This window comes from Seriola aureovittata, chromosome 2 (genome assembly GCF_021018895.1).
Source record: "Seriola aureovittata isolate HTS-2021-v1 ecotype China chromosome 2, ASM2101889v1, whole genome shotgun sequence".
Classification (NCBI taxonomy): Eukaryota; Metazoa; Chordata; class Actinopteri; order Carangiformes; family Carangidae; genus Seriola; species Seriola aureovittata.
Genome location: NC_079365.1, coordinates 26379140 through 26397403, shown reverse-complemented (window position 1 = coordinate 26397403; position 18264 = coordinate 26379140). Strand labels below are relative to the sequence as shown.

Here is an 18264-nt window from a genome sequence, read left to right as displayed (position 1 = left end):
ATTTCAGTTTGTGTACGGATCAAACAAATGAAATACAATGTTAATCTGAGCTAAGATTTTAAAGGAAATATATAATTGAAGCGATTCTGGCGTCCAGACTCTTGATCAGGAATCATTTTGGAGAGTTACACCTTGTCGTCCAGTCCAAATCACCATGGAAACAACCTGCAAAGACAACGTTTCCCTCCATTTCAATAATTGTAGTTTTTTTTTGAGAAATTATTCCCAAAATATTTTTTGTTTTCATAGACGAAAAAAAAAATTGCCCTTAAAGCATTGAAAGGTTTGAAAATAGCGACTGCACCTTCACTGGCGCTCAGTCACCTGCACTCTCCTGTCTTACCTAAGCGCTCCAGGCCATGATGATGATGGCTGAGTTTTCATCTTCACGTTCAGATGTGGCAGCTCTGCGTGTTCTAGCATTCGGGCTGCAGCTCTACGTTAAAGAGACAGGGATACAGTTTTAGGGTTCAGTCAGTCCCTGATATTTATGGACTGAAACTGACGAATGAAAATATTGAGGTTAATGTGCTGATATCCTTAAATCTGACCATTTTAGAGACATTAGAGACGTGGCTTGTCTACATACTTCTGGCCATTTAGTGTATCAAAGGTGACCGACGCTGACAGATCATGTTATCAATGAAAGCACAGATCTGAAAACTGATGTTCTGGTTTCGTACTTGCAGGATTGGGGGCGTCTTGCGTGTAATTGTGTCGGTGCGAGGGTCTTTGGGGACGTACCGGGGCGCAGGTCTTGTTCTGTTTGAGACACAGGTTCAGTTTGCAGTGCAGGTAAACGTTTCCTTGCTTCCCGCTGAACTGGAACATGTTGAAGGAGAAGTAGTTGTACGTTCCTTCTCCATTGCTCTGCACCGTCACCGTTTGGTCAGCAGGGTTCGCACAGCTGCTCAGAAACAGGAAAAGCGAAACCACACGTCACCAGGTGCGGTCGTCGCACCAAACAGCAGATGACAGAGCGGAAAAAACAAACAAAGACACGAGTTTCATTCTGTGCTTTTTGGCCCAGTTACTGACAAAACTAATATTTTCTACAGCTAATAAAAAGATCTACGCACTTGCTTGTTCTGGGGCTTTTGGTTGTATCACATGGTCTTCCTCAGCAGACAGTCATTGTGAAAATGTACGTTTTTGTTTTCTCCAAACTGTTTTAACATCTATAGAAACAGGGCAAGCTCCATCTGCTGATGAAGACCAGGTGATTGAGTCGAAGGCTCTAGAACAAGTGACTAAGGGACCGTAGAAAGAGTCTGGCACTTAACTCCCCATACAACACTTTTGAGGTGCTGGTAGGAAGATCTTGTTACCTCTGCACAGAGCCAGGCTAGCTGCTTCCCTGTTTCCAGTCTTTCTGCTAAGCTAAGTTAGCTAGCTGGATGTAGCTTCATACTTACTGTAAGGACATGAGAGTGATATCTTTGCATGTAAGTCTTGGTAAGGAAACAAACAAGCATCTCCTAAAATGTGGAACTTTTCCTTGAACAAATTTGGATACTTGAACCAGATCCAGATTTCGGAGTCCAGCCCTCATCAGCAGTATGGCCTGCTGCGTTCAGGGACCATTCACCCTGAGCCATCTCATCTGCCTTTACTTCTGCTCACCAAAATCCTTTAACTAACAGCAGCAGCATGATTTTGCGGCTCTATAAATACAGCTGGCTTCACTGGAAACTCCACATTAACAGACTGTGCAACCACGTCTGTGTGTCTCTCACCCATTGATGATGAGGTCGTATCTCAGACTCGAGTTTGCTGTTGGGTCGTCGGTGGCGAAGCAGGAGTGCGTCACCAGAGCGATCTCTTTATCATCCAGGCCGCCCGTCTTCAGCTCGTACCAGACCTTCTGGTTCAGTTTGAGCTCGGTGTTCGAAGTCACAGTCTGTGTCCGGCCGGGGTCGGTGTAGGCCTTCATGGTCAGAGTGTAGTTCCACACTCCAGTTATCACGTACTCGTACGAACCACTGGGGAACAAACAAACACACAAACACACTTCATCTCTCTTGTACTCACAAATTACAGACACCTCTGAACGTCTAGAACTACAGACAATACTTCCTGCATTTACAGAGTAAGAGTACGTCCAGCTGATGTTTTGATCGTCTTTATGTTAATAATCCATATCACTGAAAGAATGTTTTATTTTAGAAAATCAGTTTGATCATTTGCATTTTGATTTACATCAATTCTTTTCATTTTAACACCCAAATGGTCTTTGATGTTTTATTTTATCATTTAGGATCATTAAAATGTTGGTTCACATGAAGATCTGAAATTTTAGTGAACTACAAACAGCAGTTGTAAATTTACACCTCTAATTTGGGATTATTGCAGTATTATATATGATGATTCATTATATATCATATATTCCTACCCACAGAGACTGGGCAAATCTTTACTTTTGAAAAGCTGGAACATGAAATATTTAGTATTTTTTTTACCTGAGCAATGGCATAAATGATTATTAAAATTGTTGACAGCAGTAGCTGAATTATTTTTCTGTCAGAGGATTAATTAACCAATGGGGTAGTTTAATCTGTGACAAAGCATTGTATTCTATAAGATTTGTATGTTTTGAATGCAAAATCTTAATTTGTAAAGTAACTGGTAAAGCTGTGAAGTATATGTGATGAAGTGAAAAGTATTTCTCTTTGAATATGAACGGCTGAGTGTTACTCTCCACACACTTGTTGGTGCCTCCTATGATTTTGATGCCCACTGAGAAATCGATGTCTATATCTGGTATGATAAAGGGACAGGTGATATCCGCCAACTGCTCTTTGGTGGTCTCCAGGATGACGCCATTCTTGTTGATAATCTGGCTTTTGTTGTTCATCTGCAAGGTCACACGGAGTCAGACGCTGTTACTGCAGAAAACCCACCGAGTTCATTCATCTGTAGCTTCTGCTTGTTACCTACCCTGATCATCATCCCACAGGGGTTGATTTTGGTGTCGAAGCTTAAGGTCACCATGTGGGTTACGTTGTCCATCTGACCCCTGCAGGTGTTGTCGTACAGGTGTAAGTCAGAGTAGTGAATGCCTTTGTCTTGAAGGAGACAACCAACCAGAGTGACTGACAGAGAGGACTTATTGCAGACCACACCGTCACCTGAAAACAGGACACGGACAGTAAAGCAGACATGTAACATGTTGAGTTTTCAGTTTAGAGACAGGAAATGTGGTGAGGTGAGAAAGATGGATATCCGACTGGGAATCGAACAGTGAACTTTGTGGTTAAGTGGTAATTACTATCAGATGCTAATTAGCTTTGGGTTCTGCGGCAGAAATGAGAAAACCTCACTCAAAATCTGTTGTGTGATGTTTAGATATGGAAAACAGTCAATCTAATATACAGTATATATATATTCATGTTTTTTTAATTTAAAGGAGCTATTTGTAAGTTTTCTCTGCCGCCGAATGTCGTTTCTTGCTGAGAGCAGGCGATGGTTATTATTGCTTGACAAGAACTTCGGCAATCATTGTATTTAAAGACAAGAGGCTATAACATGTCCTCTGAGCAGCCATATGTCTTCGGGGCACTGGGGGCTACAGTGAGTCGCTATCGGAAAGTGACGATACAGGCCGGGGCTAGCTGGTTAGCATGCTAACTTCAGAAGATAAGAGAGATGAGAGACTAGAGTTAACATTGGCATTGCTTTCCACCTCTGGAGACAGCTCTTGGCGAGTAAAGGAATGAAGTTTTCTTCTAGACTCATAAGAAAACAACTGTTAATGCTAAAGTTAGCTATGTAGCACTAGCAAAACTTACAAATAGCTCCTTTAACAGTCAGTTGTAGGTCTGATAATGTCTGTACTGTGACTTTGTTGTGTTACAGCTTATGGCGACCAGACATCTAGCATTGTGCTTGTTTTGGCCAACAGAGGTGGCTGGCTGCGAGCTATAGAAGTGAAGCTAAAACCAATCATAACAAAATAGAGTCATCAAAATAGAGTTATCCAATCAGATTTTTCTTTTGTTTTGTAGTTGTTGTAGTCGCTAGACAGAGAAAAGGTTAGCTGGCTCACTCGTTGGTTAGGAGGCAGTAAACTAACAAAAACAACTACTTACTTAAAACAAACTTCATGACTGCTTCAAAGGAAGGGAGTTGTCATTTTATCAGCTGGCCTTCACAATAATTTATTACAATACAACAGTTACCATAGTCAGAATACATGAGTGTCCCCTGTTTTATATCATATGTAAAAACATTGGGTATTTCAATGATATATTGACCTCTGAACTGGAAATGTCCCCGGGGTTCATCTCAGATATCTGGTCACCTTATCGCTGCTGTCTTACCTAAAGTGTTTTGAGTTCTATATGTGGAGGCAAAGATGGCCCGACAGTGACAGCGGGTTCCACCACTGATGCTGTTCTCGCCGCAGAACTCATGAGCGCTGCAGAACCGGTCCTGACAGTAGGCCTGAGGGCCGCCGGCTGCGGACAGAGACAGGGATGTTAACAGATGTTACAATTAATTTGCTTAGAAACCAATATAAATATCCTCAGTGTTTGTTTTGATTTGTGTACTTATGTGATCAAAATGGTGATTACCAAACACAATTTCTCTGCAGTGGTGATAGTTCCCCCTTTATTGGCTTTATTCACAGGTGTGAGTCTTTGTTAAAGATGGATGATGTTGATAATGAAATTTAAATGGCGCTGTATCTGTGACTGGGCACTAAATATGATGTACAGGTTTGAACCAAAACTAAATAAAACCAAAACTAAATCCCACTACAGATAAAATATCAGTGCTGTGGCCACTTTGTTAAAGACTGAAGTATCTCAACAACTGTTTCATCTGCAAAACTAACAATATTCCCATCAGCCTCAGCTGTGCTTTGTGTTTAGTGCTAATTGGTAACTGTTATCATACACTGTAAAAACTAAAAAACTAAAATGGTGAACATCACTAACGTTATAGTAAAGATCCCATTTTTCCTCTTCCCTTCTTCACCTACATCACTTCCTTTCCTTATCACTGATTGGCTCTTTTTTTCACGCTCCACCTCATTTACCTGATTCAGTTCACCTGGGCACTACAAGAATATTTAAGGGCTTCACGCCACTCATTCTCTCTTTTTCCACCGTCAAATGGGGTCAGCAGTTTCTGGTAGAAGAAGTTTGTTGTTAGTCTCTGAGAACTTTCTTTATCCTTATTTCTTTAAGAAGAACATAATGAGACTACTTTGATTTGTTGTGTTAAATTTAATCTTTACTCTCTAACCAGCAGCCAAAGTGTGTTTTCCCTTCCATGTTTGAAACAATTATCTGAGAATAAACCTTTGTTGAATAGGATTGATCTTCCCATGCATCCTGACCCGATGCCCATGGTGATAGTTAACTTTTTCAGAACCTCCAACTTAACATTGTACCTGCTAAAACATTCAGCCTCACAGAGCCACTTGCACAGTTGTAGAATCTAAGACTTTGTTGTAACATTGAGGTAGGACAGTCTTACAGCAGCTGGCCTTCGACCTCCAGCCCTCCATTGTGTCATTGCTGTACAGGCTGCAGGCTCTGGCATAAGCCTCCAGAAACTGACAGTTAAGACTGTCCACCGCAGAATATTTGCACAAAGTGTTGGCGCAGGCAGTAGCGTAGGGTTGTGGGTCGATGTGGGTGTGGCAGGCGGTGAAAAACGCCTCCTTCAGGAGATTACAGCTGTGTCAGTGAGGCAGAGAGGGAAAGAGGGAGATGGAATAATGAAGTCCAGGCGACATGGAAAGATAAGGAATATGTTGATCAGCACAGACTTCAAGATGAAGGTGTTTTCTGGACTCATTATGTTTTATTAAAGAATGTAATGTGTGCTCAGTGGAAGCTGCACTCATTCATGTTTATGTGAAGTATGGTGGCCCTGAGAGCTCAACGTACTGCAACGTACTGCAACACGTGGGGGTACCATGAAGGTGTAATCATAACCACAGTGACCCGGGTTTCGATTCTAACCCGTGGCCCTTTGCACCACATCATCCTCTCTCTCTCTCCCTGACTTTCCTGTCTTTCTCTGTGTGATGAAGTGATGAACCTGGCTGGGACGCACTTGTTTTTGAACAACAAGTCCCAGCTAGGTTCATCACTTTGTAGTGTCCCCTGGAAACACCTCCGTTGTGTTGTGGGACTGAATTTGCAGCGCGTTTATTTGCATGTGTTGTGATTTGTTTACATTGCATGTGTTGTCAAATGTATGAAGATGTTTTTTTAAGTTGCAGTGCATTGAGCTCTCAGGGCCACTGTAGTGATGGGCTTTCATCTGCATCTCTGAACCTCAGGAACCTTTAATCAGTGGCAGGAACGTTTCGTCTGCGTTCAGGTGTCTCTGCTCACCGTTCAGTCATGTCGTTGCAGTTGATTGTACTGTTAGCAGTGTCCTCGTACTGCGTCTCACAGCTAGGGGACAACAAACAGCAGATGATTAAGATTGTTCCCCTAATGCCCCATGAACAAACACAAAAAGCACCAAAACACCCAGCCGCTTTATACGAGGACCCCGCAGTCTGAAATCCGTCACCAGCAGTAGCAAGGCAGCAGTCAGTGGGGACGTTCGGCTCTTACCCTGAGGCACTGTGTTCAGAGAGCCTCACTTCATTCAAAGGCTGGCTGGAGTTGCCACATAAACCATACACAGATGGGACTTGTCCACTTGGTCCTGGACAGTTTCAGGAGACAATGAATCAGATCAATAGAGTAGCAGCACACTGTTTGCACACTGTGAATGTGCATCATGATACCAAACCACCAAAGAAGTAATGTGTGGAAGCATTTTGGATTTGACACCAGAGAGAATAAAATTGTGGAGACATGTAAAGCTGTTTGTCTCACAGTAACTTTAGCTTGTCATTGAAGTGATGCTGTAGAGGAACCGTAAACAACAATAAATCTAAAACATATTTTAAGATGGGCTATATGGATTTGAATTCATTTGAACTTTTTTTTTTTTTAATGACAGCGTTATTGTGGAGGAAAAACATAGCAAGCAGATGTCTCTTTATTAACAATTTTCAAAGTGGCTGCACATACCGATTGTGCAGCATCTGTATTGTTTTCTTCTTCTTGCCTCCCCGTTCTTTTTGACTTTAAAAGCTATGGTGTCTATCTAGTTGCCAGAGTGTTTTTCAAAGAGGTGGAAGAGCTTGGCGGTACCACTGACAAACATCTCTCCAACACCACAGTTCCCTCCCTCATCTATCTGTGAATTAGTGATCTGTACCTTTAATGTGTATCTGTACAGTGTAGCCATTGAAGAAGACGGTCATCGTGGTGTTCAAATGCGACACCTTGGCGGTCACTCCGGTCTGGTCCTTAGAGAGCTCCACACCATGAACCAGCTGAGCTGTGTCATTGAGCATCATTATTAAGTCGCCCAGCTAGAGGGAAGAACACAAGGCCTGATTAACCTTTGTGGGGGCCCAAAAAATGTTGTTGGGCCCCTGTTGACCTCCACTATACTTTACAAGACAGCTTCATTATTTACCCCAGCACCCTGAAACCAACCTGTACTCTAGAGGTGAAATGATTAGTTGAAGAAAATTAATTAGCAACAACAGTCAACCAAAATGTTGCTAGTTTTCTATAATAGTAAACTTCAGTTTTTAACATGTTAACACATGTTAATATGTTAACTCTGGTTTCAGAGAATAACAGATTTTTTTTTTTTGCTATTTTCTAAAATTTTATACATTGAACAAGATGTATTGTAGGTTTTCTGTGTATTAATTAATTGTCACAGAAAAAATGGAAGCAATTTAAACACTTTAAAACACAAGCTCAATAAAAGCACAAATAATTCAAGTCTTTTGCTTTTAAGTGCTAAACTGTCATGCTCACATAATTAGACTGTGTGTTTGAGCAGAACAGGTTTCCTGGGTGTCAGAGGCCTCATGATAAAGAAAGTCCATTCATTCCAGTGGAATAGCCGTGAATGTACAATGTGTTCAAAGAAGGTCAACGCTATGAATGAGTGTCTGAAATATACAACATTATCTTCGTTTTAATAAATTTTAATATCACAACTCTGTCTATGAAGACTTGTTCTTCACTCCACCTTTGGGTGGTTGTTCAAGCCACTATAAACACGTTTGATTTTCATTGTCATCAGAAAAACTAGTTCTGAGAGACCGCAGACCAGCAGTTATACTGATATATTACAACTGTGGCACTAGGAAGCTCACCTGGACTCTCCCACCTTGTTCCAGATTAATCTGAACAGCTGGCTTGTCCAGTTGCAGGATCACACGGTCCAAAAAACTGACATCTTTACGCCGTCGTTCCTGGAAGGTCGCGTGCACTTGGAAATCTGGGAGTGATGTGGTCTTCATCAGAGTGTACGCACACCGATCCCGCACAGAGTTAAGCTGGCCGTGGACGTCGATGACAGTGGGGCCAGTTGCAGTGCATATGATGCACCTGGATGGAGACGGTTCAAGAACAAAACAACACTGTCAACATGAGGAGAGATTTGCTTTAAGCCAGAGTTTATGCAAGTGATACCAGTTAGATACGGCTCTGACAGTTACTTGTGTCTATGCATCTACCAAGAGTTTGGACTGTCCAACCTCCCTCCAGTCTCCATGTGGGTTCCTGAAGGCAGCCTCATCCAGGGGCTCCACAGTTTGATGAGGGACTTTGACTATTTCTCAGCCAGACAAGTTCACATTATATAGTTGAATCTCAGCTGCTCTTCACTCATACAAACCCACTCTCTTTTTGGGAGGCAGGGATTGTATGTCTTTGTTTGGTGAGATGATGACGATGAGATTTCATTTACATTAGTCACCTTTTCACAGCACTTTCTATCAGATGTAAAGCAAATTCACATCAAATATAAACATATTTATCATAAACATACTTACTGGTTGTCTCCCTGACAAAGCTCCATAGAGCTACAGGTACTAAAATGAAAGACTGTCGTCAGGTAGAGCAGCAGGTAGAGCATTCTGGATGAGGCCAGTCAGAGAGCTGAAGGAGACAGACTTAAAGTCAGGATGAACCAGTTTTGGACAAATACACTGAAAAGACTGGAGAATGCAGAATGCAGGACTTTTACATAAGGGTGTTTTTGCATTTTGTTATTATAACAATAACCTAAAACCAGTGATTTAGTATTGCACTTTCATAATGGTCAGGGGCAAGATGCTTCCATTTATTTGTAATTCCCTTTAATGGCTCAAGCTGTAAAGAAATGAGAGAATTTGTGCAAAAATCCAGGCACTTAAATGCACAAAAATAATTGAGTGACTGTGGAATGTAAAGTGTTTGGAGCTAAGTGCTCTTGGTGGAGCTCTAAATAAGCAACAAGGAGTACATGACCCTAAACAACAGTGGGATGATTAAAGGACTCTGTCTACAAAAGAAGTGCTTGCCAAAAAGTTGAATAGCATCTCAAAGCGGCCAGTGAGGAACTGCGTCTGATTGTTTTTGTAACCGGATATTCGTCATTCACTTCATTTAGTGACTGGCCAGTCAAAGATAAATAAATAAATAAATAACTTTGTTCACATTTTGTTGATAGATATGTTATACTGTATATATGATACAATATATATTAATTGAGTATGTTACATTATGTACACACACATGAGTATACTTTCACTTACTGTTGTCCATTATTAATATAATAAGTCAATGAGATCTTCTAATTATAAACAAACTCCCTTACTGAAATTTTCCAATTGTAAACAATCTTATTATTTTTCAAAATCTCAAAGGTTACATTATGTAGGTATACATCATTTAATGCAAACATATAATGTGCACCTATTATATATTGTATATTTTAAATGTCAAAGGATCAATCTCAAATTTAAACATTATGTTACTTAAATATCATAAGTAGTTTGATAAAATTACATACATTTGTTAAAAAAGACACTTATTATACAATGATAAATAATGTTAGTATATCCAAAAAATCTCATTGGAGAAAAAAGAATAATTAAAACCCATAATAATCACATAAATCAAAGATCACAAAAGGGAAGGAGAGCAGAAGCATCATTTCACAGAGCAAATGCCAAATATCTAATAAGTTGACTCCTGTTTAGACATATTTAACTAAAATGTATTCTAAATGAATTGATCATCAGATGAAACACTTTCCATTACATTAAACTTAATATGGAGTTTACCTTTAAAGACGTGATGATCCCAGTTTTATGATGCTCTTATTGCCTTATTTGTGACTCTGGTGAAAGCATGAGTGTTAAAAGGTCAGTTGCAGTTCCAGTCTCTGTTTATTCCAAAGTGATTTCATGTTTTCCTTCGGCTGTCCCAATGTGTGTTTCAAAAAGCAGAAAAATAGTGACGTGCAGAGAAGAGTTGAAAGCATGTGTGTCTTACCCTCAGAAAGATGAAGTTTGATGCTGATGTCTCTTTTTTTTTGTCTCTCTGTCTTCAGGACTCTGCTCTGTCTCACACTATACGTCTCTATATTGTGTGTGTGTGTTTGGGTTTGTGTGACCTGTGTGACCTCTGAACTTGCTGATGCAATTTTTTCTCTTCCAACTGGTTCTGCCACATGTAATTAGTATGTCAGAATTTGCATTAGTTTGGGGCAGCAGCTATTTACTGTGGACTTTAAGTGCAGAACAAAGTTTTCACAAAACAGAAACAGAACAACAAAATAGAAAACACAGTGTTGTTTTTACATTTCTCAAATTCAACAAATACAGTATATTAATTAGTGAGCTTTTAATTAGTGTATTTTTTTTAACTTTGCACAGAGCCAGACATATAAATGATTTTGTAGTAACAATGTACCAAATGACAATGTGAAATGTGTTGATTATATGTTAATGTTGAGTTTGCAACTTGTTTCCACTGCCCCTAAGTGGACAAAAGAATCAGTTATTGCAAGTTTAAATCACAGACATGAGATTGTTATTGTTATTCCTATTTAAAGAAAAAGGAAGAAATATGTTTCCCAAATTGTTGACCTGTTCCGCTACTATATATTTTGTTGGTTATACTGGAAGGTGTTTCTAATAATTTGTTCACTCCAATAGCTTCAGCACCTGACCCTCCAAATGTGTTTTTCCACAACTGTTACAAGAGATAAAGAAGTTGTATGAGTTTCTATCAAATAAATAAATTAATTAAAAAAATAATAATTAAAAAAAATCAGTTTAACAGATGTTGACCAAAGATCTCAGATAGCTACAAAAAACAGAACAAATGAACGTGAACTAGTTCATTTTCATCTGTATGAACTAATGAACATTGAACTAGATCTTTTTTAAGTGTGAATGGCACAACACTGTGTGTACACGTCTTGCTATGGTTGTGGGGACAAATTTGTGTTTGAAACCGTCAGTGTGAGGTTATTTTTGCCAGATGTGACAGCTTCAAATGGCTTTTGTGCAGATTGTAACGTGAGGCGTGAAGTACATGCACCAAGCAGCAGGCACATTCAAAATTTCTCCAGGAATTTTTCTAGTTTTATTTTATTATTTATCTTTCAATAGAGTTTGGTCTTCCATACCAAATGACAGGGCAGCAGTGTCCTTGGATTCCGTGTTTCGCTTTCTCCCGCCTCCATCTCTAGTTAACCGCTGTGATTGGCTCTGTATCATGACGCATTCTAACGTAGACATCACCCGCAGCACTGATTGGTCGAAATCTACTGACCTCTGTGTAGTCCCCGCCTTCTATCCGGCAGAGGACAGAGTGAAGATGGCGGTGTCCCTGAGGTGCTTTCTCCGTACAGGAAAGGTTTGGGATTATTCAGAAATGTTTCTTTTGTATTTGTTTCAGTCTGGTTTTGTAACATGTTTAAGATGGATAATGGCGGTTCGCTGTCTTTACAGAATGCCGTGTCGGCGCTGCAGCGGCGGGGATTTCACAGGACCCTTCCGGCCGCAGTGCAGGTCGGTTAGCAGCTAACAGGCTAACGTTAGCCACAGCCAACACTTATTTATTTTTTATGTTTTTTTAAACTCTGGAGTTTAATGACAAAGTACAGCTGTTATTATAAGTTCTTATAGTATCGGACTTTGTGCTACCTACTTAAATTAAGTTTAGTGTTAATCTTCAAATCTCCGCTCGTGTCAGGTCACATCATGTCATCCCCGTCTTCACCATTACCAAAACAGACAGTGTGGATTAAAACTGTGCAAACCTTTCAAACTCAGCAACCACCAAACCTCTGTGTGCTTATGGTCCATTTTGAACTCTAGCATATCAGTTTCAAACACGGTAAAATTATGATCTAAAACGCCAAATTACTTTAAATTAAACTGAAATTTTCGACATTCTGCTACATCTTGATCAAAATAAACTTCTAATAGGGACACTGAGCACCTATTTTAACTGCTTAATCGCCTCCATGAAAGACTTGAAGGCCAGGTGAGGAAATGGCACATGTGATGTTTCACTCTTTCTCTCAGCCCATCCCAGGATGGGGTCATTTTCCCCTCCACCTTACTCTCTATTCCTCAGCCCTACAGAGGAATTATTTTCCTCACGATCATTTCTTATGATCAGATGTCTCTCTTGGACACAATAAAGGCTGGATGTCAGGACACATTTGCAGAAGATTGTCTGGTATTCTTTTCCTGGTGTATTGAAGAGATGATTTAAGGTTAGATGTGGATGAGAACTTGTGGCCAGATGCAGAAGAGAAGAGTTGACTATTGCTGATTTATTTATAGATCTGCAGCAGTCCTATACAAATATGTGAATATATATCTATAATATGTGTCACTCCTAAAAAATTGCCCAAAAAAAGCAGATTGCGGCATTTCTGATTCATTTGTGACACACACTGTAAGGTAGCACAGCCCACGCATTAAGAAGTGTCATTCTTTTAGTTGTAATAATGCAATTTTAGTTCATATTAAATGAATACTGATGCTACCTGTTGTTAGTGAGTGACAAAGTTTTACCGTTGAGAGACAAGTGTTGACAGTGTTTTGGTACCAGAGTTGATCCTGTGATGTGGATGAAGTGTTGTTTCCTTTAGTGCATTTTCAATGTGAGCTTACTGTTGAGCCGAGCTACATGTCAGTAAAGAGAACTGTGTGAGGAGGTCTGTAAAAAGTGGACTCAGTATAGAGAAATGTGGGTTAACAATTATTAAAAATAAAACTATTGCTGATTGCTTGTAACAACAACAGACACCAAAACTAAAGTAAAGTGCATTGAGGAGGTCTCCCTAATGAATTAAAGAGCTACAAGGACAAGAAAAGTGTAGTTCTGGAGGATTTTCCACACGCTGGCAACCTAATAGTTCATCTTAAATTAAAATTATATTGTAATTAAACTTGTATTGACTCGAAATCAATTGTACCTAACTTAAAAAGCCTCACTTAAGAGGATGGCTTGACATGTGACAGACGTGAGGATGAACTATCCTCTGGGTGCCAGTAGTGGGTCAGTACTGACTGTGGTGCTGCTGTTGTCAGATGACTGTCCGTGATGCCCTCAACCAGGCAATGGATGAGGAGCTGGAGAGGGACGAGCGGGTGTTCCTGATGGGTGAGGAGGTGGCTCAGTACGACGGAGCCTACAAGGTGAGTAGACTGTCATTGCAACACAGTGGATGAGGTTTGTGAGGACAGTATCACCGTATCTTGTCTGTTTCTGTTCTTTAGATTCACAGCTCGAAAGGTTGTAAAACGAGTTCATATCCTTTGTTAATTTTGTGATCATGTCAGAACATGGGCCTCTGTTGATTCAGGCACTTTTATTGTGAGAAGGGAGAAAGGCAGCTCTGTACACGCAGACCAATGATCATGATTCAAGGCAGCTCATACCTCAGATATCGTCTGTTACTTTCTAATTTAAGGTAATCTTTTTGTATAAATTGAAATAAATAGATTTCCTTAAATTCAACATTTTACACATCATACACCTCAACTGAACGGCTTAAAACAAGAAGCCACTCCCTCTGTAGACTAGTTAACTGGGGACAGCTTGTCCAGTTTGGGACAAAAAGTCGTGTCTCCCATTTGGGAAAAAAGCTGATTTTTGGGTCAGTGGCTAATGTCAGGGTGAGTCTCAAAGGAAATGTCTATGTAATTTCCTCAACAGTGACTAAAGTAAGTGTATGTGTGTGTGTGTAGGTGAGCAGAGGCCTGTGGAAGAAGTATGGAGATCAACGCATCATTGACACTCCAATCTCAGAGGTGAGACGCTCGACCTTCACAAATGTCCTCTGTTGTACATGAAACTGATTCAGCTGTTTGAGAGTCTTCTGTCTGAGTTGGTTTCATTTGTTGTCTGATTAAAACACTGGAAACACCAAGGAAACGTTTTCCAGCTGATTAAGGGGCTCTCTCTCTCTCTCTCTCTCTCTCTCTCTCTCTCTCTCTCTCTCTCTCTCGCTCTCTCTCTCATATGCAGATGGGCTTCACTGGCATTGCAGTGGGAGCTGCCATGGTGAGTTCCTGTTCATCCACAATGCAGCACATTCACTGAACACACACAAACCCCTCACTGTACAATATGATTATTGCAGTGAGTGTTGTCATAATGAATCAATTGGAACTGTGAATAAATGCACCTTACCATAAAAATAAAAAAAAATACCATTAAATTAGTGTAAATTCTAATGAATAAAAATGATGACTCTTCTGTGGAAATGTGTTCATGTTATTTTGTGAACATGACCAGCAGCTCTCACTAATGTTAATCTGTTGTCCCCTGAAGGCCGGTCTGAGACCCATCTGTGAGTTCATGACCTTTAACTTCTCCATGCAAGCCATCGACCAGGTCATCAACTCCGCAGCGAAGACCTACTACATGTCAGCTGGTCTCCAGACGGTGCCCATCGTCTTCAGAGGACCCAACGGAGCATCAGCGGGTGTCGCTGCACAGCACTCGCAGTGCTTCGCTGCATGGTGCGTTCACTTACACCTGATACTGTTACTGTCAGTTGGCTCTTATTACTGTGATTGCAGCTTTATAAGAACAGCAACACAGAGACAAACTGAGAGGAAAGAAAATAGACAAAGAACTGAAATGAAAGAAGACATGAAAGAAATTAGCGTGGCGACATAAAAAAAAAAAAGCCACATACAACAAGAACAAGAAGCTACTGGTGTCAGTGTGATTGTTGTCTCTGTCTGCAGGTACGCTCACTGTCCAGGTCTGAAGGTTGTTAGTCCCTGGAACTCGGAAGATGCTAAAGGTCTCCTGAAATCAGCCATTAGAGACGACAACCCCGGTGAGAGAGGCTAGCCCCTTTGTCTGTGGAGCTACCTTCCCCCACTTCCTTTCAGTAGCTGTTTTACTTTCTACTCACAGTATTTTAACCAAGTATCTGTCGCTTCCCACAGTTCATAGGGACTTTATAACCTAATATTTGTTGTAGCACTTTGCATATGATTCTCCAAACCAGTTATTCTCTGACAGTCTCAGTCTTCAATGCTGCTTGGAAGCATTTATATTTTTACATTTATGCTTTTTTATATCAGACAGCTGCAAGATCTGCCCAGTGTGAACTGTGTCTGTAACTGTTGTCACTGAACTCCGCCCGAATGTGTGTTGCAGTGGTGTTCCTGGAGAACGAGCTGATGTACGGCGTTCCTTTCGAGATGTCTGAGGAGTCACAGTCCAAAGACTTCACCATTCCCATCGGCAAGGCCAAGGTGGAGAGACAAGGTGAGACAGAGACAGACACACAGGACACCGTCCTCCACACTGCTCCATCGAAGCCTCTGTTTCCTCGAAACCGACCACAAAACTCTTCCTTGAGTAACAACGGTGTATCTGTCCGTCCAACACTTCAGTGCTGCGTCTCCAGCTACAGCTTGAGTTGCAAGAAAGATATGTGGACTGATGAGGAGATGGAACAAAAATAAATACTATGTTTCCATCCTGTTTTTTAAATGTTTTTGACTGGTGCTCCTTTAATCACATCATGTTGTTGCACCGTCTTCTTCTGTGGTGGTTTAATGGCATCGACTGGAGAATAGGCACCAACTGTTTGTCTACACTCTAAATTCTGAAAGAAACTTGAATTAAACCTCCTTCTTCTCCTTTCTGTGTTTCAGGGAATCATGTCACTGTGGTCACTCACTCTCGTTACGTCAGTCACTGTCTGGATGCCGCCGCTGTCCTCGCCAAGGAGGGAATCGAGTGTGAGGTAGAGAAACACACCTGTTGATATGTGACATAGGTGACCTGTGCTCAGCAGTGTGTTAACTACTTCCTGTCTGTGCATCAGGTGATCAACCTGCGGACTATCCGTCCCTTGGATGTGGAGAGTATTGAGACCAGCGTGATGAAGACCAACCACCTGGTGACAGTGGAGGGCGGCTGGCCTCAGTTTGGCGTCGGAGCAGAGATCTGCGCCAGGGTCATGGAAGGTAACGGCTGACTAACTTGTAAATCTGAAATCTGAGTTTCTAAGTGATGGCACTTCTGTGACCAGCATCTTTTTAGCTTAGCTTAGCACACACACTGAAAACAGGTGGAAAAACAACTAGCAGACTAGAAATGGTTTGGCACATCACCCTGTCACCCCCAGATTAAATGAACAGGAAGTAAGACATTAATTTGTGATCTGTAGACATGCTGGTAGGTGGAGATGGGTGTTGGACAGAGCCAGTCTACAGGCTGAATATATCTCAGACAATAAGCATATTTTCTTTTGTGTTGAACTGTTCCTTAGTAATGTCTGGAACACCCTACATTGCAATTTTTTCCACTTCATATCATTAATTTTGTCCGTACCTCTGCGAACTCTACACCAGGATATCTTGATTTAAAGATTTTGTTGCGGCACGAAACAAAACCTCCTGAGTGGTTTGAAATATCAACAGTGTGCTGAGAACTCTTCAAGCACTACAATGAAATCTCTAACCTCCTGTGTGTGTTTGTAGGTCCTGCCTTCAACTACCTGGACTCTCCAGTCACCAGAGTGACGGGCGTAGACATCCCCATGCCGTACGCCAAAATCCTGGAGGACCACAGCCTGCCGCAGATCAAAGATATTATCTTCTCTGTCAAAAAGACCCTCAATGTCTGAGACGCACACAAACACACTTATGGGACAACCCCACCTGAATCCTCTTTGTCTTGTTCACACAGATGGTGGAAACTTAGTCTGGTAAAATATTTTAACCAGGTGTAAATACAGCCAAACAATTTCTTAAGAATCGCTCCTGACTATAAAGTTTCCAACCAGATGTTGGTCAATGAAACGCACAGCTCTTCAACCTGCACCCAGAGTGGAGGACACACAGAGTCCAGTCAAGTCATTGCCCCTGATACAAACTTAACCGAACTCTGCATGTGGCTCTGGTTGCTCTGTCCACTTCCTCCCCTTCAAAGTAAAAGTTGCTCTATCCTGTAGATCTTTCTGTGACGTTTGGCGACGACAAAACTGCTGAGTGAGAACAAAGAATGTCAGGATTTGATCAGTCTGCAGGTCAGAATAATCGTTTGAATTTAACTTCCTCAGCCCACCAGAGGATCTTTGTGTTTAGACTTAACTAACAATAAAAAGCTCAGTGAGATTCTTCAACTAATTTACAACTTACTAAAAAACAGAAATTTCCTCATCTAAATTAGGAACTTTTCTAACAGCACATTTTTTTCTGGCCAAGGCCTTTATTTATGTTAATCTTCCCCAAACCTAGAACTGAAAAAGTACTGACGCACTTAGAATCTGACAAAACATTTGAGACGAGAGCAAAGAGTATCTGAAAATCTGACAAATTTAGACTTGCAGACTGACTAAAACTTAATTTGTACTCTCAGTAGTTATGTTGTTAATATACTCCCATATATTTCCAACCACCAAAACATACTGTATCAGTCTATTAACTTGATTCCTCGCACTTAACTCGGTCCGGCTCTAAAAGCAGCAGAGAAGAAGAATGAACCAGCCGAGCACTGGAGGTGGAGTGTGGTCATGAATATTTATTGTAGCTGCAGCAGCTCTCTGGATGTTATTGTTGCTGTAAATGACTCTGTTACAGAAATAAAAACCTTTCAATCCTTCACGCTGCTTCATCCTTTTGCATAAAGTAAAGTTTTTAAGTAAAAGCACCAATACCATAATATAAAAAATACTGTATTACTACTTAAGTAAAGTTAGAAAGTATCAGCAAAATGTACTTTTAAGTAAAAGTACTTGTTCTGGAGAATAAAAAATATTACTAGATTCTTGATAGTGATGCAGATGTGTTAGCAGCAGGTCACGGTGGAGCGTCTCTAACTACTTTATATACAGTAATTTAGTTGACTGGGACCCAAACTACTTTTTTTAGTTTTTTGTTTGTTTTTTCAAATA

General features: G+C 40.7%; 2 protein-coding genes across 2 annotated transcripts; one reads left to right on the top strand and one right to left on the bottom strand.

The window, feature by feature from the left end:
- Positions 1–481: 481 nt before the first annotated feature.
- On the bottom strand, positions 482–8961 carry LOC130177365 (IgGFc-binding protein-like). Its single transcript, XM_056389058.1, has 11 exons — positions 8879–8961; positions 8198–8432; positions 7237–7393; positions 6582–6675; positions 6354–6416; positions 5477–5687; positions 4320–4443; positions 2938–3128; positions 2695–2854; positions 1737–2121; positions 482–907 (listed from the first exon to the last, which is right to left on the bottom strand). Exons 1-11 carry the CDS (start codon positions 8959–8961, stop codon positions 640–642), a joined length of 1971 nt encoding a protein of 656 aa, XP_056245033.1. The 3' UTR covers positions 482–639.
- A 2618-nt stretch (positions 8962–11579) lies between these two features.
- On the top strand, positions 11580–17972 carry pdhb (pyruvate dehydrogenase E1 subunit beta). The gene is made up of 11 exons (XM_056392979.1): positions 11580–11735; positions 11831–11890; positions 13427–13534; positions 14087–14149; positions 14367–14402; positions 14673–14863; positions 15095–15189; positions 15516–15626; positions 16019–16110; positions 16192–16333; positions 16850–17972. The coding sequence occupies exons 1-11, from the start codon at positions 11595–11597 to the stop codon at positions 16993–16995; spliced, it is 1185 nt and encodes a 394-aa protein (XP_056248954.1). The 5' UTR covers positions 11580–11594; the 3' UTR covers positions 16996–17972.
- The last annotated feature ends 292 nt before the right edge of the window (positions 17973–18264 follow it).